The sequence below is a fragment of the Rhynchophorus ferrugineus genome, unplaced genomic scaffold (assembly GCF_030347505.1).
Source record: "Rhynchophorus ferrugineus isolate W39M unplaced genomic scaffold, kcgeb_rfMv2 rfM10, whole genome shotgun sequence".
Classification (NCBI taxonomy): Eukaryota; Metazoa; Arthropoda; class Insecta; order Coleoptera; family Curculionidae; genus Rhynchophorus; species Rhynchophorus ferrugineus.
This window is the reverse complement of record NW_027472589.1, coordinates 1,493,967-1,514,119: the sequence shown is the minus strand read 5'-3', so window position 1 is coordinate 1,514,119 and position 20,153 is coordinate 1,493,967. Positions and strand designations below refer to the sequence as shown.

The 20,153-nt window shown below is 41.6% G+C and overlaps 2 protein-coding genes across 9 annotated transcripts in view; one reads left to right on the top strand and one right to left on the bottom strand.

Annotated features, from left to right (window-relative positions):
* The window catches only part of LOC143203784 (inositol polyphosphate-4-phosphatase type I A), a 22,637-nt gene extending 16,473 nt beyond the window's left edge, over positions 1-6,164 (bottom strand). For 2 of the 6 annotated variants that reach the window (XM_076416054.1, XM_076416059.1), the window contains exons 1-4: positions 5,285-5,430; positions 4,882-5,030; positions 4,324-4,398; positions 3,162-3,335 (exon numbers count right to left, since the gene is read on the bottom strand). In XM_076416054.1, coding sequence (XP_076272169.1) covers positions 3,162-3,335; positions 4,324-4,398; positions 4,882-4,999 — 367 coding nt within the window. In that variant the 5' untranslated portion in view covers positions 5,000-5,030; positions 5,285-5,430. Of the gene's footprint in view, positions 1-3,161; positions 3,336-4,323; positions 4,399-4,471; positions 4,549-4,881; positions 5,031-5,128; positions 5,220-5,284; positions 5,431-6,034 lie in introns of those variants that run through there. The other 4 variants (XM_076416056.1, XM_076416055.1, XM_076416058.1 and 1 more) reach the window with 4 other exon arrangements.
* Positions 5,513-20,153, top strand: fry (microtubule binding protein furry). 3 transcript variants are annotated; one of them, XM_076416053.1, is made up of 39 exons: positions 5,513-5,704; positions 5,861-6,040; positions 6,505-6,707; positions 6,762-6,949; positions 7,070-7,279; positions 7,332-7,677; positions 7,735-7,969; positions 8,030-8,654; positions 9,068-9,697; positions 9,765-9,986; positions 10,045-10,221; positions 10,276-10,443; positions 10,498-10,647; positions 10,717-10,886; positions 10,946-11,211; positions 11,430-11,739; positions 11,790-11,915; positions 11,973-12,202; positions 12,261-12,395; positions 12,454-12,673; positions 12,731-12,891; positions 13,013-13,445; positions 13,498-13,611; positions 13,666-13,959; positions 14,015-14,350; positions 14,416-14,825; positions 14,879-15,076; positions 15,131-15,440; positions 16,354-16,515; positions 16,575-16,753; positions 16,806-17,060; positions 17,117-17,245; positions 17,922-18,097; positions 18,159-18,348; positions 18,409-18,542; positions 18,863-19,001; positions 19,056-19,244; positions 19,298-19,589; positions 19,647-20,153. In XM_076416053.1, the coding sequence occupies exons 1-39, from the start codon at positions 5,665-5,667 to the stop codon at positions 19,793-19,795; spliced, it is 9,081 nt and encodes a 3,026-aa protein (XP_076272168.1). In that variant the 5' UTR covers positions 5,513-5,664; the 3' UTR covers positions 19,796-20,153. The 3 variants fall into 3 exon arrangements, with proteins under 3 accessions (XP_076272168.1, XP_076272167.1, XP_076272166.1); XM_076416052.1 differs by having other exon boundaries at positions 17,117-17,272; XM_076416051.1 differs by having other exon boundaries at positions 13,498-13,959; positions 17,117-17,272.

The window sequence follows — 20,153 nt, the reverse complement described above, 5'->3', positions numbered from 1 at the left end:
ATTTAAAACTTAACTAATTTGAAGGGGTTCATTTATTTAAAACAAATGCATATTGGTCAAGATGCTTATAATTAATATTTTGGCTTAGGGCTCCTTAACCGAGATAACTTTTTCAATAAGATGAGCTTGATTTTATAAACAAGATATTATCATGCTGGTTTTATTATATTGTTAATAGATGCCTAAGCTGTCTTTTTAACTTCTCGATTTACCATAATAACAATAATATGCAGTAATAAAATACAGCAGTAATTTTGAAATATATCATTTTTTATTTTTTTGTTGCTGTACTTTTTGGTATGTTTCCTCCATTCTGACGTATATCATACGATTTAACTGTTTTAATTATCCATTCCATAATTTTCGCAATAACATTGAAAAAATAATAATAACTTGCATCAATACATTTTTGTGTCGAACAAGTAGGTAAAATATTAACAGACACAGACTTTTAGCTGCGCTGCTTTGCTTTCAGTATGAGGGAACAATATGATAGAAACTTTAATACATCTTATTTGAATTGATAGCACTAAAAATATATAAAAAAGGGAAAGAGCTATAGACAATTTTGATTATATTTGCTATGAGATATGTTGTTTTCAATTAAATTGTATATATATATATACTAGCGACCCGCCCCGGCTTCGCACGGGTGCAATGCTGATACTAAATTAAATACACTACAGAAAAAATATGAACGTTGTATATAAAAACATAGCGGCCCGCTCCGACTTTGCACGGGCATAAAATATATATGCCTATGTCACTCAATGAAAACATGATTAAAATCGATCCAGTATTTTTGGTCATTCATTACTGCCCTTGACCTGCACGCATTAAATTTGGAGTAAAACAATTCCTCTTCCCCTATACTTACTATGAAGATTTCCTGCTATCTTTGGAATATCTAAATTCATACAATTTTTATTACATTACACATTTTTAAACGCAAATTTTAAATTTGTAATATCTCCGAAAATATTTGTTTAATTTACATGCTGTAAGGAACCATATTGATCTATATTAATTGCACACTGTATTTAAGGTACTTAATTCGATAAGGATTAATGCCGTATTGCTTAAAATAGCTTCGTAAATAAGCCATTTTCTCACGTAAAAAGTAAACAATAAAAATGGTTAATGTGGGTTATCCCTAAAAGATAAACATATACCATCGCGGACTTTTTTCTAGACCTTTTTATGGTGTACAATACTGTGGTACATTAATTTGATCTAACTCGTAGGGTTAGGCAGCGTTTTTGCTAATTGCTAAATAAGCCTAAAAAAATAGGTTAATTTACGACATCACGTTAGAAACCTCTAAAATTAGCAATGTTGCCTTAGTATATTATGCATGTATTATACATATAAACCTTCCTCTTGAATCACTCTATCTATTGAAAAAAACCGCATCAAAATCCGTTGCGTAGTTTTAAAGATTTAAGCGCACATAGGGATATAGGGACAGAAAAGGCGACTTGACTTTGTTTTATACTATGTAGTGATATAATATATATAATATATATATATATATATATATATATATATATATATATATATATATATATATATATGTAACGTCAGAGGTTAGTCACGTGATAGGTATGAAATCGTCGACCAATGAAATGCTCCCCATATAAAATATTTTCACTATAGGTGCCTGTAATGGTAATTTAAACTAAACAATGAAATTTAGCGAAATGACGTCTTCAGCACTTTTCTGTTGACACCACGCAAAACATTCTGAAATTATTTGTATTAAGTTAACACTCTATATATTACTCTATGCGTATTGTCATTCGTTTTTTAGTGTGGAAAGGCGTTAAAGAGACGGACATTTTTCTGCGTTTGCAAAATTAGTTCAGTAGTGAGTGCCTGAGTGGGGCTGCCGTGTTTAAATGGGTCAAAGCACAGAAAATGAGCCGCATGACCGTCGACCGCGAACCAGCATCACACCAGACAACATTCGCCGCGTAGAACAACTCATTTTGAAGGACCGTAAGATGAATGTTCGAGAAATTTTGGCTGAACTCGGCATCAGTATTGGTTGTGTAGAGTCTATCATCCACGAACACCTTCAATACCGCAAAATAACGGCGCGATGGATTTCGAAACTGTTGAACTTCGAGCAACAATTTACGCGGATGAAAGTTTGTTACCGCTTGCTGACGCGATACGAGGCGGAAGGAGACGGTTTTTAACGCGAATCTTCACTACAGACGAGACATGGGTACACTATTACACTCCCGAACGCAATATGTCGTCTAAGGAGTGGAGGAAGAAGGAAGAAGGGGCGCCAGTCAAAGCGAAGACAACCAGGTCCGCGGGTAAGGTTCTGTGTACGGCGTTCTGGGACCGGCGGGGCGTGCTGTACGCCGATTTCCTAAGCACTCAACGTACCATTAATGCTGCATACTATTCTAATCTTCTGAAAACACACGTGAAACCTGCTTATCGCTCATACCGCGCGTCTTACGCTCGATACAATATCGGAATTAGGGTGGGAGGTACTGGAACACCCCCTACAGTCCGGATTTATCACCCTGGGACTACCACGTTTGGACCACTGAAAGAAGTCCTCGGAGGTCAAAGATTCAACACCGACGCCGAGGTAGAGTACATGCGCACGGCTGTCCGAGTTGCCCAAGGAATTCCTCGATACCGACATCAAGAAACTTCCGGAAAGATGTACAAAATGCGCAACTAGTGAGGGGAAATACCTAGAGAAACTGTAAATTTTTTCAATAGTAAATAAGCGTGTTAGAGTATTTGTCCCGATCATATTTGAACCACCCTCGTAATAACACAATAAATGTTTTTTGGAACATTTCTATTTTATATTATTATAAATCAATATCTTTGTATTTTTTATTGCAGTCATCATGCCTATCGAATGCTTTAACAGTTTTGTTCATGTTACCTATTGAAAACCATCTCCGAAATAAGTTAAATTTGGCAATCAGAAAATAATGTTCGGGTATACTTAATGTATTAAACCTCAAACTGTTTACCACTCTGTATACTCCGAAGCGTCGCCGCAGTCGCGAAATAAACTAATAAAAGGCACCGTTTAAACTAAGTAAACGGTCCACAAACCGCGAAATATCCGCTTACCCTTTCGCTATGTTTATCCCGAGACGGCAAACGCAACATTTACTCACCCAAATAGAAGGGATAGTGTCCGTCGTTGGTCAAAGGAGGCGACGCCATCGGCGGATCGATCCTCACCTGACACTGCTCCAGAACCACCACCCCCAGCGGCTCGGACCAGGGATCTTTGCTCTTGAAATAGAACAACAGATTTCCCCTCAGCCGACACCACCGTTCCAGATTAACTGCAAAAAAACCCATCAACCTTACGTTATTATCCGTCCATGATCGACGGGACGAGGGGAAAGAAGGACGGATGGGGGGCTAGGTGGGTAATGTGAACAATTCGTGAGAAAAGCGATAAGCGTTTGCATACGTAGACGCAACACAATCGGCGTGCTATCGAAATGCGCCGTTTTAGTAAGTTTTTGTGATCCTAAAACAAAAAACATCACAAAGCCGCACAGAAAAACCTCTAGACTCGTTAATTTTACTTTGGCGCGCTTAGTAATTCCAGGTAATCGTTTTAGACACGGTTCAGAATCTAGAATGAAAAATCACCGCGCGGAAACAATAGATCGAGCTCAATTCTCGTCCAATCAGTCGTTTAAATCTCGGTCGGTGAATCGGCAATCTTGATTAACTCCCAGCGCGTATTTTATTACTTGAAACCCGTCGTTGTTTTATTTATTCAACGTTCACACGACAATAAAAACCGTCAATGTTCAGAAAACGGGTTTCAGTGCATTGTAACACAACACTTGTATAATTACATAAATAAATTCAGCACTGGCGGCTTGTAAAAACAAATGAACAACTGATAAATGACTGCGGGACAAGGAAAACAGTAAACAGTGGTTTTAAAATCATTAAACTTGCATTGGTGTATTGATAAACAAACCTATTTTCAAGTAAAATATATAAACGTAACTTATATCTGACATGCTATAATGATAATAAGGTTAATGATGATCTTCCCTTCCAAATGCCTAAAAAAACAATAGTAACTGCTGCATTCAAAACTGACGACTTTAAAATTAACCCTGAATGAATACAAAAGCGAATGTTAGTAGTGTTAGATGTTGAAGAATTATTTTTAGTGTTAATAGTGTTATTAAATAATTCTCGCCAGTTTACTTAAACCAGTCAAATTAATGTTTTATCGAAGTAGAATCTATCACGCGATCTAAGTAAACCGGCGAGAAACTTGAGCAATGTGCCTTACTTTAATACCTTTAGTTATTCCCCCTACACAACTCAAGTTTCGAAGCCTTTTTTCATGTTTTTCCAGTTTGCTTTTCCTGTTCCCTGTAATAACACATTTGAAACAAAAACAGAAAAAAATTATAGGGGAATAAATAAATATAGAATATACACATACAAATATCAATGCTGTAATTAGAATGAAGTTAAAGAGAATCAGTAAGTGTCATGTGGTCTAACAGTAAATAAATAGATGAGAACTGTTTACGTTTTAGTCTAAGTGATGGGTCACCGTATTACATATGTTAATATAGTTACTACGCCATTTCACGTGAAATCTCTGACATATTTGCAATGTTAAACCACATTTTAAACAAATAATGAAGATAATGAGCATGCCACAAAACGACATATATGTTAAAAACAATATTCTAGATGCTTTGTACAAAAATATAAACCGATAATAGAGAAAATAACAAGTAAAAATTAGTTGAATCTATATTTACATTAAATCAAAGCAGTAAATCGTCGGATAGCTCATATATTAGGACACACTAATTAATACAACATATCAAAAATGGTACTTACTTTCTGATTTACGAAAAAAACCTTCTTGCCTCTCTCTTATATACAAAATGCCCTCTTTCTCGAATTTTGTCGAAGGCTGCATAGCCAGGGTGACTAATTCCTGTTTATTAAATCTCATCGTAATTTGTTGGACGTATACTTATTCAGAACTGCAAAAAATTCCGTGTTTTATTGATTTTGATTGTCTGGTCTGTATTAAAAATTTAAAATGCATGTACGTCCGTATATATGTAGGCGCGACACTCACATTATTAACATATTTCCTTATTGTTATTATACAGTTACATAATTTTAGTAAACAATAGTTTATGGTAATGAAGAATTCACAGTTTTGAAAACTGAAAAAGTAGACAGCTCTATGCGAATAATATTTCGCCTTAAATATTTAACATAGAACAGTTACCTGTCGAATAAAATATAATGGCACGCATAAGAGACACAAATTCAATTTACCATCACATTATAAACAAATTAACACTTAAAATATAACAGAAACGACAAAATTATTACATTCTTCACCCTTTGATAGAAAACAGACGGTAAAACGTCAACAAATGACCTAAATTTCTGATAGGTTATCAAAACTTATTTCCGATCGAGAACACGAAGTTGGCCGCGGTCTCGAACAGTTGTCATTTGAAGGGTCAAGGACCGTGGTGTGTTGACAAATGAAATGTCACCAGTAGACAAACATTTCGGCTTTTGAATTGATTCAATAAACAACTGATTACCGATTATAGCATGTAGAAAATATATTTTAAGGATACTTTGGAACTAATTAAGATGTCTGACAACCAAAACGATAGTTTTTGTCAGGAAGCAGGTTTGTATTTCACAAGATAACTCATTTGATTTCAATAAGTGTTTGTTTTATGTTTAAATATAGAGGTTGAAAAAGTACTGTTTGGTGTTTTTGTATATTTACGAGTTTAGATATCGTGTACGAATTGATTGTTTAGAAAAGAGATTTGCTTTTTAGATCTTCTATCAAATGATTCTGATGTAGAAGGCTCTCACAGTGTCTGTTCGGATACTCATTCGGACAACACGTCCACTTCAGCTCACACAGAAAAAAGTACGTTATCAGAATCTACCATTCATGCACTGAGTGGTGGTAGTGATGCTGAACACATATCGGCCCTACCCAACTTACCATTAGGTGAGTACTAAATGTTGAATGGAAAATTGTTGTAACCCATTGATTTCACTACTAATCTCTTTAAAACCACTAATAAAACTAAACGAGCCAAAATTTGTGAAGTACCTAAAATACACACTTAAATATTATTGATAGAATTTGTGAAAACAACCTTATCTGTTTATCTCTTATCAAACATTTGCCATTCATAGTAAACTGTCTGATATCTGCTAAGATATATGGACATAATTTATTATTCTGAACATGGTTTATAGGCAATTACAACTGATTTAGTTTTTAGATTTATATAAAAAATCGAATTTTTATATATTTGTGATATGGCCTTTGTATGACTATTAACATGCCTTTTAAATATTTTTATAGTGGTTTTCGCGTCAAAACATATAACGTTATGCAAGCTAACAACAAAGGTATTTATTTTTAAAACGATTTTTTATAAATAGAATTATTTGTTCATTTATTAGAGAAGAAAATTACGAATTTATCAGCTCTGAATAGAAGCATGCTCTTACCATGGGGCTCGCAAAAAGACCGAATGGCCCACCTGATACTCTCCCAAAACTCAGATGCAGACATAAGACCTGGCGAGTTCGTCATGAGGAACTTGTTTCAGGAGTTCACCATTTTAGCAGAGAAAAAAATCGAGAACGTCATGACGGAGCCCCAGGTAAGTTTTTGTTTTGGGTTAATAAGACTGTGGGTTTGAAACATGATGGTTTAGGAGAAACCCCTCTCAAAAACGTTACAACGAGGTGAGGACGCCCAGTTTGATCAGTTATTGAGCGCTTTCGGATCGGTTGCCGAGCATTGCCTACCATCTTTACTGAGAGCATTGTTCTCTTGGTACGAGAGGCAGATGTCTGAGGTTTCCAATCCTGAACAGAAGAAAAGTGATACCAAGCAAAAAAGGTAATGCATATTTGTGTTAAATCAATTGTGATTGATTAAAATATATCACTCTTATAAGTGTGCTCTTATTATTTTGTCATCATCAATCATTTTGGGTGAGAACACTCATTTTCATTTCAGTATTATCAATATCGTGGCCGGAAACACCACAGAAACCCCTGAACGATCGGAGGCGGACATCCAAAAGGAGAAACGAGACCTCGCCGTCGAGTTTATATTCTGTCTGGTGCTAATCGAAGTCCTTAAACAGCTCTCCTTTCATCCCGGACACGAGGATCTCGTCCAGTACATCGAAAATTTGGCATTGAAACATTTTAAACACCAGGAAGGGTAATGATGTTGCTTAAAAATATCGAACCTTGTCTTCACAGTGTGTTTTCAGCATCCAGAATAATCCCAATAGCGCTAATATTCACATGATTTGCGACCTGTACGCGGAGGTGATCGGAGCGTTGGCCCAAAGTCGGTTTATGTCGGTGAGGACGCGATTCATGGCCGAACTGAAGGAGTTGCGTTCGCGGGAATCCAGTCCGGCGACGACCCAGAGCATCATCAGCCTGCTGATGGGCATGAAGTTCTTCAGAGTAAAGATGGCGCCCATTGAGGAGTTCGAAGCCTCGTTTCAGTTCATGCAGGAGTGCGCTCAGTATTTTCTCGAAGTTAAAGAGAAGGATATCAAGCATGCCTTGGCAGGATTGTTTGTCGAAATATTGGTGCCGGTAGCGGCGGTAAGAATCATAGAAACCCATAAAAAAAGTTTATTTTGTAAAAACAAATCATCTTAGGCTGTGAAAAACGAAGTCAATGTTCCCTGTTTGAAGAATTTTGTCGAAATGCTGTATTCCCAGACGGTCGACGCCAGTACCAAAGCCAAGCACCGTCTGGCTTTGTTTCCCCTGGTCACCTGTTTATTGTGCGTCAGTCAGAAGACGTTTTTCCTCCAAAACTGGCACTATTTCCTGGCCATGTGCCTCTCTCACCTGAAGAACAGAGATCCAAAGATGTGTCGCGTGGCTTTAGGTACGTCTGGCTTCTGCTCTACCGACATCGTTCTTAAAGTCTAGTTCTTCGACTTTTCAGAATCTCTCTATCGGCTGTTGTGGGTCTACATGATCCGCATCAAGTGCGAAAGTAACTCAGCCACCCAGTCGCGTCTCCAGAGCATCGTCAACTCGCTGTTCCCCAAGGGATCGAAGGGGGTGGTGCCCAGGGACACGCCCTTGAACATCTTCGTCAAGATCATCCAGTTCATCGCGCAGGAACGCCTCGATTTCGCCATGCGGGAGATCGTCTTCGATCTGTTGTCCGTCGGCAGGTCGATCAAACTGATCCTGACGCCGGAACGGATGAGCATAGGCCTGCGGGCGTTCCTAGTCGTGGCGGACAGTTTACAGCAGAAGGAGGGGGACCCTCCCATGCCACGGTCGGTCGGCGTCCTGCCCAGCGGGAACACGCTGAGGGTGCGCAAGACGTTCCTCAACAAGGTGCTGACGGAGGACACGGCCAAGAGCATCGGAATGAACGCATACTTCTCCCACGTGAGGAGGGTGTTCGTGGATATACTCAGGGCTTTGGACACGCAGTACGGACGACCATTGATGATGACTAATACCCAGAACGTGAACAAAGAGCCGGACGACATGATCACTGGTGAACGGAAACCGAGGATTGAACTATTCAGGACTTGTGTAGCGGCAGTTCCGAGGTAATAATTCATTTTCATTAACTTGCCATCAATTGAGAAAAAATTACAGGAAAAAGCTTGAAAATTGTTTAAAATCTCTCGGATAAAGACAAAACTCTCAAAATATATGTATTTTGGTGCTAAATAAACCATAATTTATGTTAAAAATTCCTTTAGAATCAATAACTTTGAAGATATTTGGAGCAAACAGAAATCCACCTTTTTTTATATAAAATACTTTTTATTGCATAACTCAAAAACTATAGGTTTTATATTTCCCTGTTTTTATATTCACCATTTTTTATATTCACCATACGAATGGATGTAAAATTATTTATAATCCCTGTAATTTTCAATTTCTATGTTATTATAAATATATATTTCTTCAAGCCACCAATACTTGTTAAATTAGAATTTCCTTGATGCTTTTATAGACTGATTCCTGATGGGATGACCAGCAGCGAATTGGTGGACCTTCTGAGCCGCTTGACAGTACACATGGACGAGGAATTGAGGGGATTATCCTACTGTAGCTTGCAGAGCTTGGTCGTCGATTTTCCCGACTGGCGCCAGGACGTTGTGTGGGGTTTAACCCAATTCGTAGCCAAGGACATCTTGGACACATTCCCCCAGCTGGTGGATCATGGACTTAAGATGATCCTTACCCTGTTGTGCGCCTGGAAGTCCGCCTTGACTAACACGCCCCTGACCAACACTCTGAGGGTGGGCAAGGAGTACAGTGACCTGAAAACCTCCACTCCCGACCCCAACCTCACCAAGAAGACAGACGTTCGCAAGTCCGAGCCTCTGTCCTCGGTCCTGCACTACGTGGAAGCCTTGGCTTTGGTTTCCTTGTGCAATTATCGACTGGCCGCGCGTCGCTTATCCGTTCTCATCCTCAAGGAGGTGAAGAGCTTGCTGAAGATCCTCAATTGCTCAGATAATGTACCAGTCATCGACGTCTTGGACCAGAACTGTGCCGCCGTGGTGGAGAAATGTCTTCATCTCGTGCCGGTAGCCGAGAAAGCAGCCATACAAGCGGTCACCAATATAGACTTCCAGTGGTAAGTGGAATCTCGATGGTGGTGAGGTACTTCGAGCATCCTGGCGAGTTTTAAAACAACTTCTCAGGTTGGCTGATCGGAATTCCTCCACCTGGACCATGGGGCTGATGGAGGAGGGCTCCAACAAAAACCAGGTGTACAGTTTCAACGCGGTAGATCCCTGGAGTGTCTTTCTGTTCGGGTTCCTGGAGAAGGACAAGATTCCGAGCGTGTGCCCCATGATGACGCTCCATTCCTGGCCGATTGTTTTCGCAAGGCTACACGCCCTCTATTCGGTGGTGGATCCAACGTAAGTTTAATTATACCCGAGGATATATCACCAGAAAATAGCTGAACCGAATTTCTAGCCCCTTAAACGATAACAGAGCATCTCTGTTGAGGAGCGCGACAGCCGTCAAGAAACCGCCAACCGAACGAGACGCCTACCTGCACCTGTGGAAGAACTACATCACGTTCGCATTCAAGGTAGTGCCGTTGATATCGAACCCCGTCGTCAGGTGTGCCAGTCCGGACTTAAGCTTAAGGTAAACGACAAGTTTATGTGGTACGATCGGTCTGGATGTGGTGATGTATTGCAGCTCGTCGCCGGACAGTCTTAGCCAGGAGAAGAACGACCCCAAACAGACGACGAATTTTTCACCGAGTGCCCTCTATAAAATGGTGGTACCGCACCTCAGGTGCGAGGTAGCCGATATAAGAGACGCCGCGGCCTACGCTGCCGGGAATATAAACGGCGCCGCTCTAGGGTAAGACGTTCAACCAATTTGTTTTAAGTGATAACCACCGTGGATTATTCGCAGCGACTTCCTGGAGGAACTGACGCCCCATCTGAGAGAGTCCATCGATAAGAAGCAGGAAAACGTTAGGAGGCGACGCAGACGAGACGCCCTCAGGCTTCAAATAATGAGACTATTGGAGTACATCGCTGAAAACGATACACTTGGTATTAGGTGAGGGTACATTTGAACTACTACGCACTGCGGCTTTGATTTATATTAACATTTGTTAATTCTTCTCAGCCCTTGTGCTATTGACAAGGATTCTCACGGATTGCATTTACTGTTGGTGGAGTTCGTGGACGGAGTGCGTTACCATCTCGACAACGAACCGGATAAGAATTCCAGTAGCGTCAGGGACATGACCTATCACTTCTGCTACTTCCTCCGAAAAACCATTAAGAATTTTAGTCGTGAGTTGTGTAGTGTTCTAGTCGTCGCTTCCAAGCTAAAGGACTTGGATTTTTTTCAGTGGACGCTCGAAGGACATTGCTCAAACGCGATCTGAGGAAGAGCCTCTTCGTCCTGTTCACTCACTGGGTGGGAGAGTACAAATTGCCGATAAAAATATCACAGCCAGAAGGGGACATGTCCAACAAGAAGCATGCGGAACTCCAGTTCGCTTCCCTGCAGGCCATGAGTTCCCTGTTGTGTTGCGGTCCGTGCTTTGACAGTTTATCTGAAGAGAGTCCTTACTATTTATGGTTGGATGGGTTGCTGAATAGTGCTGATGAAAAAGTATGTTTCTACAAGGTGTCTCAAAAGATAATTTAAAAAGAAAGTCGATAATTTCGCGCTTGAGGCAAAAGAAATGGCAATGAAAAAAAGTCATTTAAATGGTGATTTCTGGATTTCTAAGAGCCAAGCCAAACAAATATAAACTTTCTTTTGAGACACTTTTTATTGTCTCGCAAAAAATCATGGTCTCGATGTTTTTATTGAAATCGCTATTCCAGGTATATAAATTAGCTCAAGAAACCGTCATCCTCCTGTTGGAGTCTAACCCGGATGTGCCCCAATTATTGGACTGGCTGGTAGACAAGTGTTTCACGGGTACTTCCAAAGTGGCGGATTGTTGTTTCCTTGCTTTGGCCACTATATTCAGCGCTCGAGAGTACCCGTGTGATCATTACATAGCGATCATCAACGTGACGCTGATGAATACAGGGTGTCCCAGGCAAAACGTCAGGGACACCGCCTTGCAGTTGTTGCAGCTACTCGACAAGAGGTTCTTCGGAAGTGTTCCCCTACCTGAGAACGATTTAGGTAATATCCTGCCGATGTGTCAATAAAAATATTTCATGACGTCCTTGTAGCTGAAGGGGATAGAGGCAGGGGTACCCTCGATGTCATCCTAGCGACATCATATTGTCGGTCCCAGACCCATTTATCGAGACAGCTGGCGTTGTTACATCCTGAACTCACGATGCCTATGTTTTCTGGTTTGATATACCCTCGCAATCACCTTCAGGACACCCACTAACGCCATTGCCTTTCAGAAATTACGTATCGGTTCCAAACAGCACGCCCTGAGGTCCGACAGCTTTTGTTACAGTATCTTCTGCCCTGGCTCCACAATATGGAGCTGGTGGATCCGAATATTCCTCCCACCAACGTCCACATGTACCAATTTTACGCCAACGAGATGGGTACCGAGCGCAAGGAAGGCTGGGGTTCCGCGGAAGCCACGGAGATGGTGCTAAACAATATATTTTATATCACAGCGAAGGTGGTTGTCGATTGAATCAGCGTCAAACACGGTGTTTTCATGATTTCCTTGATTTCAGTTCGGTGACAGTCATCCCAAGGAGGTAGAGGAGGTGTGGGGCATGCTTTGCACGTCCTGGCCGAATAACATGAAGGTTATCATCCGGTATCTTATCATTATATCCGGCATGGCGCCTTGTGAGCTCTTAACATATGTAGGTATCTATGGGAGTACTGAGGGTGTTTGTTTTATCGAGTTTTTCTGGGGTTTAGGCCAAACGCGTGGTTCTGTACTTGGCTCGAGTCCAACCCGTGAGGCTTCTGGACGAGATGATGCTGGAACTACAAACAGTGGAGACTTTGAACTGTCTCATCGAGAGAACCGAAACTCCCCCGTTTTATAGGTTGACGGTCATGAGAAAGGCTTCCAGTCATTCGGACGGGACCAATGGTGTGGCTGGTCAGAGCGATAGTAGCAGCAGGAACGACTTAAGTCGGTTTTGTCACCATTAAATCAATGATGGGGTCATTATATTTTTATTTTGAACAGGTATAGAAAAAGGAACCATCCACACGAAGAGACACAGCGGAGAGGATCCGTCCAAGACCATCGGCAAGTCCGAGTCGGCGTCGAATATGTATCCCGATTTCAATATGTCACGTCCCGACAAAGCTCGAACCTCCGAGGAACTGAACAATTCGCTGGAAGAGGTAATTTGATCGATTATGTGTTTTTGGTTTATATTTCGATTGTAGTGTTTTGACGAAAAAGTGAATCCATTTCTTCTTCATCAGTAAACAAGGAGTATTATAAAAACTTTATCTAATGTAGGCTTCCGGTGGAGAAGAGGTCGTGCTCAGAGAAAAGGTGGACATTCCTCAACCCCACCCATTACCCATGCCGGAGTTTGGTGGATACTTTGCTCCTTTGACCGAGTACCTGCCCGACAGTTCGCAGCCCATTTCCGGTTTCCATAGGTGCAACGTTGGAGTGATGCTATTATGCGATATAGTGGTGGACGGCATCGAGCTGGATTGGGCCATTCATGTTCCGTTGATGTTGCACATCCTATTCCTGGGACTGGACCACACCAGGACAATTGTATACCAGCACTGCAAGCAGTTGTTACTAAATCTCTTGACGGTGTTAGCCCAGCATAACGATCACCTGACGGTGGCTCATATCCTGTTGAATAGCCAGTCCACTCAGTTAGACCTTGGTCTCTCCACACCGTCATTATCAGTTGTTCCTCACGTATTCACTGGTATAAGAACACTAATACCTTGATGACCGGAAAGTAACGCATTTCCTTCCAGAATCGGATACGATTTTCGACGAGTTCCTCTACAACCAAATCAGCATCGGTGTAGCCACAGAGAATACCAACAAAGTCAGCTTGCAGAGCATCTCCTCCAAGGACGAGGAATCAGGTCAGTACTCCTCCCTTGGTTTCCAGGATTCAACAACAACTCCCGCGAATTTAGGGGACGAGAAGGACAGCTCCATTCCTCCGGTAATAGTACTGCCCGAAAATTCCGAACCCTTGGTCCCAGCCAAGACCGAACTTACTACGGCAATCGTCATCAAGTCCTTGGTTGATTTCCTGGCTTCTAGACAGTCCCCGTTGTGGAACTACGAGGATATTACCGCGAAAGTGTTCACGGTGAAGAGCGCCGAACAAATCGATATTTTCCTGCAACATATTTTACGGGTGTTTCGGGATTCCTTGCCCAACGCCCACATTAACGAGAGATGGGCTCAAACTGCTCTTCAGTTGGGTGAGGTTGGTGATATACTTTGACATTCATAGTTTTTATGGTGGTACTCCTGCAGGTCTGAGTTGCTCGTCGAGGCACTACGCCGGGAGATCGCTGCAGATATTCCGAGCCCTCAGAGTACCCATAACGTCGCGGATGTTATCGGATATCCTAAGCAGACTCGTCGAGACTGTAGCAGAGCAGGGCGAGGACATGCAAGGTTACGTCACCGAGCTCCTCCTGACTCTGGAGGCGGCGGTGGAGTCGCTGGAGTCCGATTTCCGTCCGCTGGATCTCACCAAGGAAATATTCAAGTCAACCCCGAACCTAAACAACAGGGACGCTGTGTCTTACAAGAAGAACCCGGATGGTACCACCAACGTCACTCCGGTTTACAACCATTCGATTTCAGGTAACTATATTGTCGGTATGTTGATTTTGGTGAAGTGGTGCATTCGTTTTCTTGTGTTTATTTAGTGGGTCACGCTAGGAGCACCAGTTATTCGGTGTCCTACGGCTTGAAGAAGAACGCCCAATCTGGTAGCGAGATGGAGAGGAGGAATCGGAACAGCGCGAACGATATGGAGCAAAACCGGGCTAAGTTCTCGTCGAATTTGTCCAGATCCAGGTCCGCGCAGAGCTTGAAGATGCTTGGGGACTCTGCTAGCCAAGACGACAAACTCACCATCCTGGCGCAGCTGTTTTGGCTGGCGGTTTCGCTATTGGAGTCCGATTACGAGCACGAGTTTTCTCTGGCCGTCAGATTACTGACAAGAGTGATGCACAGACTCCCACTAGACCGTCCCGACGCCAGGGACAAAGTGGATAAGCTCCAACAACAATTACGATGGACCAGCTTCCCCGGAGTACACGCCTTGTTACTGAAGGTAGGTCAAAGTTGATATTCATATCAGCACCATCTAAGAGCACCATATTTCAGGGTTGTACACATCCAAACATCTATGAGCCAGCGGTCGAGTTATTATCCCAATTCACTCCGTTATTGAACTTCGTGGTCATCGATCCGTCGCAGAGCATCGCTTTTCCCATGAACGTCATCGCTTTACTTCCCTACATGCTACTAAACTACGAAGACGCCAACGAATTGTGTATCAGAGCAGCGGAGAACATCGCCCAGGTTCGTTCCTTCGCCATAACACCAACATTTCTTGATGGTTTTCGTGATTCTTAGGTCAGCATCGAAAAGAGCAAGAAGCTGGAGCACCTGGGTACCGTGATGACCCTGTACAGCCGGAAGACCTTCAGCAAGGAGAGTTTCCAGTGGACAAAGTGCGTGATCAAATACCTACACGACACTTACTCACATTTGGGGCTGAATATGTTGTCGTTCCTGGTGGAGATTCTGGAGAAAGGTCCCGGCAATCTTCAGCTACCCATACTGAACATCATTCATTGTATCCTGCATTACGTGGATCTGGCAACGCCGTCAGCTCAGCCGATCAACGCCGACTTGTTAAGGATCATCAATAAATACATTGAAGGTAATTTATATCCTACATTTTATAATTATTTTATATATACGAGGGACTGACAAAAATAAATCGAATGTTTTTGTTAAATACCTTCCATTTTTAACCGACATATTATCAGTTTTTCTCATAGTTCTTTATCCTAGTATTAATATAATTTTTCAGTCTTTCATTTTGAATGAATGAATGAATCATGAATTAATGAAAATTATAATCATCACGTCCAAACATTTCATTTATACTACAGTTTATATCGTCACACGCGTGTGTTCAAAATTTAGCTACGATACTAGCAGCCAGTTCATTAAACAAGCAGAGGAAACAGTGAATATCACCTTAACATCAAACAGTGTGATCTAAATACTGGTAAATTTGACAATTATCTAATTAATTTCTTACTATATGTATTAATTTTAATTTCTTATTTCATTCTCATTTTTGGTGGCATTTTACTGAAAAAAATAATTTTAAATATGAAAATAAAATTGTATTAGTAAAATGAAAGGCAAACAAAAAGTACTGACACGTATTTAATTTAATTAAAGGGTTTTGTAAATGAAACAATAAAGCATCACCACAATTGAAAAAGCAATAATAATTTCACTCTATTAAATAGTTTATTGTAATATGTAAATTTAACGTATATCTTAGCCACAGCAAGTGGCGGCTATCCCAATGGCTTATTGTTGATATTCTGTTGGCTGAAGTAATGGAAGGACAGCCAAAACGAAGTTTATCACCAGTTGACTTTCATTTAATTTGAAACATTTACAATAAGACTGAAAATCTCATCATTATCTAATGTAATCTCACCCAGGTCAGTGGGCATCACAACATTAATACAGTTTCTTTTTGGTACCCCCTCATATTATATCCCGACACTTTAACTTATTAAAATGATTACATTTTATGAATATCCACACAGGTCCACACTGGAAGGAAGCCTTGAAGATCCTGAAGTTGGTGGTGAGTCGGTCCAGTACTCTGGTGGCGGCACCATTGACCACCCATCATTGGGAGAGCAATCTCACTTCTATTCCCCATCCTTCCTTCTCGGACGATATATTCTCCAGGAAGGAACTACCCGGTACTACCCCTATTCATCCGGCCACAAATCCGTTAATATGACGCCATCTTATTTCACAGGGCGAACCATGGAGTTCACTTTCGACATGTCCCAGACTCCGGTCATCGGGAGAAGGTTCTTCAACAAGCCCGAGGACGGTGATAAGACGAAGACCTCTCCAACGCCGAGGAGATCGTTCTCAATTAGTCCGGCCGATGTCACGACGCAGAGTGGATGGAAACGCCCGTGGATGTGTCAAGTATTAATGTACAGGTCATTCGTCGTCCCCAATTTCATATATTTCGATACAGGGTCGTGTTCGCGAGTGTTTGGTCAATCTTCTAACCACCTGCGGACAGAGGGTGGGTCTACCGAAGAGCCCCTCGGTGATATTCAGCCAGACATCCGATCTCATCGAGCGCCAGTCCAGTATGGCGTCCAGCACCGAGGAAGTATCGGCAGGAAACAATGACATGAGCGGCGGGTCGCGACGCGAGGACGCCGCGGCAGAGTTTGGGGTCTTCAAGGACTTCGACTTCTTGGAGTACGAGAGCGAGAGCATCGAGGTTCGTGACGTGACTCTGGCGGATATCGGAAGACCCTAACCGACGTTTCTTTGCAGGGGGAGAGCACCGACAACTTCAACTGGGGCGTGCGACGAAGGCCGTTTAGTCAAGGGGAGGAGGACCAAGCCGGTGTGAAACTGGAGGACAGTTTGAGCGAGAAAACCCCGGTACTGACCATCAGAAAGGTACATGTGTGTCCGTTTAATCATAATGTGAGTGAGAGTCCTAAGTATATGTCTTGTTTTTTTTGTTGATACTACTTAAATCACACAGATCAGAGAAAATATTGCCAGTGATTATTAAATATTCATCCCTAAATATTATTTCTCAACCTTAAAGCTTATAGTGTCTACCAAGCGCTTTCATCATTTTCAGAAATAACTTTTAGTCATAATTAATATAAGTTTGATCAATACACCTTGGACTACGTTTATATTGGTAATTCAAAATATAACTGACGGACGTTCTGTCAATATTAATATTTTTATGATACGTTAACCATGTCCTTCAAAGTGTCATTTTGAAAATGCTGGATTGTGTTTATATTCTGCATTAGTTGGAACATTATCTGTTAAAGGTTCAAAAATATAATTCAACATTCTGTATATGCAGACAATAGGTTTGTACTAACATGAAATCATCACTGTTGATAATTGATTTATTTTTACTGGTGTTTATTCCACACAATAAATAACACTCTATCATCAATAGAGAGATATGAAGCAGTGACAGACAAACAGAAAAAATGGTTATTAAAACTACTGTAAATAATTTCTACACATGTTGATATAAGTAGCGTCATTTTTTGTAACAATATTATCGACCTGGTGCCATTACAAACGGAAGATTCCCTTCTTGCAGCGTCTGTTAACGGAGGAATCCTCTGACGATGACATAGAATCCGAATCTCCTCTGGACGAGATCGCCAACGCTCCAGACTTTGATAATAGTAACGCCGAGAGCAGTACGGTATTCCCACCGTCTTCTCTAGCCCTCCGGGAACAGCAAGTGAACTCAAGCGCCAGATCTGATACCAGGTGATATTCATCTTGGTAAATTCAGCGAGTTTTTTTTTTACGAATCGTTGGCGTGTTTTAGCGGATCGAGTGCGGGTGACTTGGGCGAGGTTACTCCGTGCAACGCCTCGCCGAATCTACCGGGAATGGTCAATATTCGGATAACGAAGAGTGACGTTTTGGATAGCTGGAACGCTTTCGTGCAGACTAACAGTGTGCAGACGCCGGCAAGCTCGTTACAGTTTTTCCATCAGTTACAACGACTTGTGGCAGTGAGTTGGAGCGATGATCGATAAATTCCGAGATTTAAATTGTTTGATCTTCATTCGCAGGATATGTGTCAGTCCGCCATCGAAATAACAAAGGAGTCCTGCGTTAATATGCAGATATCCACGTCAGCAAGCCAGGCTACTATCAAATTGTTAATAACAAGACTAAATTCTGTGATTGATATAATAAATTACAGGTAAGATTTAAAATATTACTTTCCTTTATGTATTAAGTGTGTGAAATCTAACATTATAGTTTTTATAAGTAATAAAACAACTTTTTCATCATAATTTAAAGCGATAAGGGTTGAAAACTGCTAATTAGCTTCCTTCAGTTTCAATCAGAAGCTTTCGAACAATTGTGTGCAGATTTGTCTTATGTAAAACTCTTATGTAAATAGGACCAACTCTTCGAAAAAAAAGTGCTCCACATTTAATTAAACTTCAAGATATGATTTAATTCAATGAACAAAAACGTTATTCCTTGTCGATTGCTTATTGCTCGTTTTTGGAGTAGAATCTTACCCGTGAATCTGATATGGTTCAACACCATGGCGATAAGCAACTCCCGCTTCCTGGAGACCCTTAAGTATGGCATGCTGGAGATCCAGGAGCACCTGGAAACGTTCTGTGATAAACGAGATCAAGCCATAATGGTAAGTTGTGTTCGGTTCTGCGTGAAAATGGGCGTGGTTATTACATTTTTCTAGTATTGCGATGCCGTGAAGACGACGCTGAAGCTGGAGATACTCAGCGGACAGCAGCCCGACTTCCAGCACGAGCAGTACCTTGTGGATCTGGGAAAAGCTCTCTATAAGTTGTATTTCCAACTGATACTGCTCGTCGATGCCGGTAACAAGATGGTCGCCTCTCTACATGGTAGTTTGAAGAACGGAAATGTAAGGCGCCGTGGTTTCTCGTTTTATGTGAGTGTTAATTCATTGATTTACAGTTCAAGGACGTTAGCGGGGACATAAACAACATCAGGACGGCCATAGCCAGAGCTCTGGAGGACATGGAGGCCGACGGTGGAGTGTCTTCGGTGACCGGTTTGGTTTCATCGGAAAACCTGGTCGAGAACCTTTCCATGTTGATCGAGAACGAAAAGTGGCCTTCGGTCATCCTCTTCTACAAGTGCAACAAGGACATCTTCGTCAGGGAGAACGAGGACATCTGTGACAAGAATAACGACGTCGTCTCGATCCTCAACGTCTTCTGTCGGAAGCTCGTCAACGACAAACCCGGTAAGTCCTCCCTCAACCTCCCTTAAACCTAGATGATCTCACCAGTGCCGTTTCCAGAGTGCTATGTCATCAGTAACCAGGACCTGGAGCTACCCGGCGTGTACTCGAGGGTTTACCAGGTATCAACGGCGGTATCCGACCTCTCGGATAGCCTGGAAAAGGAAGGCGGCCAAAATAAGTCGCCTGCGGAGACAACTAATAAATAAAACGCGGAGAATTCTGGTCGAAACGTCGGTTCCGCCACGAAATCGAGGTATAGCTTCCTGGTGAACTATCTATGTTTCTTCCCGGGGTTTCGTAAGTGATATTTTCATTACTCGTTATAGCATTGATGTTAGAGGATCAAATTTAATGTTTATATAATTATTCTCTACTCCCTTCTCTCCCCCCAAACAAAAGGCATCAGTGGATATATATGTACGAGCACCGCTTGATCTCGCGCTTCAAGCCTTCTAAACTGTGTTTATCATGACAATTATCATGTACTGACTATATTATATATTTTCTTTATATAATTATTTGGCTGTTTTTTACAGCTGGTAGGAAATAAACGAAATAATTGCA

Excerpts from the sequence above, each read along its gene's own strand:
- fry (XM_076416051.1), top strand. The coding sequence starts at position 5,665 with ATGTCTGACAACCAAAACGATAGTTTTTGTCAGGAAGCAG. Across the intron at positions 6,708-6,761 it reads ACGTCATGACGGAGCCCCAG|GAGAAACCCCTCTCAAAAAC; the intron begins GTAAGTTTTTGT and ends ATGATGGTTTAG. Across the intron at positions 16,754-16,805 it reads AACGCCCGTGGATGTGTCAA|GGTCGTGTTCGCGAGTGTTT; the intron begins GTATTAATGTAC and ends ATTTCGATACAG.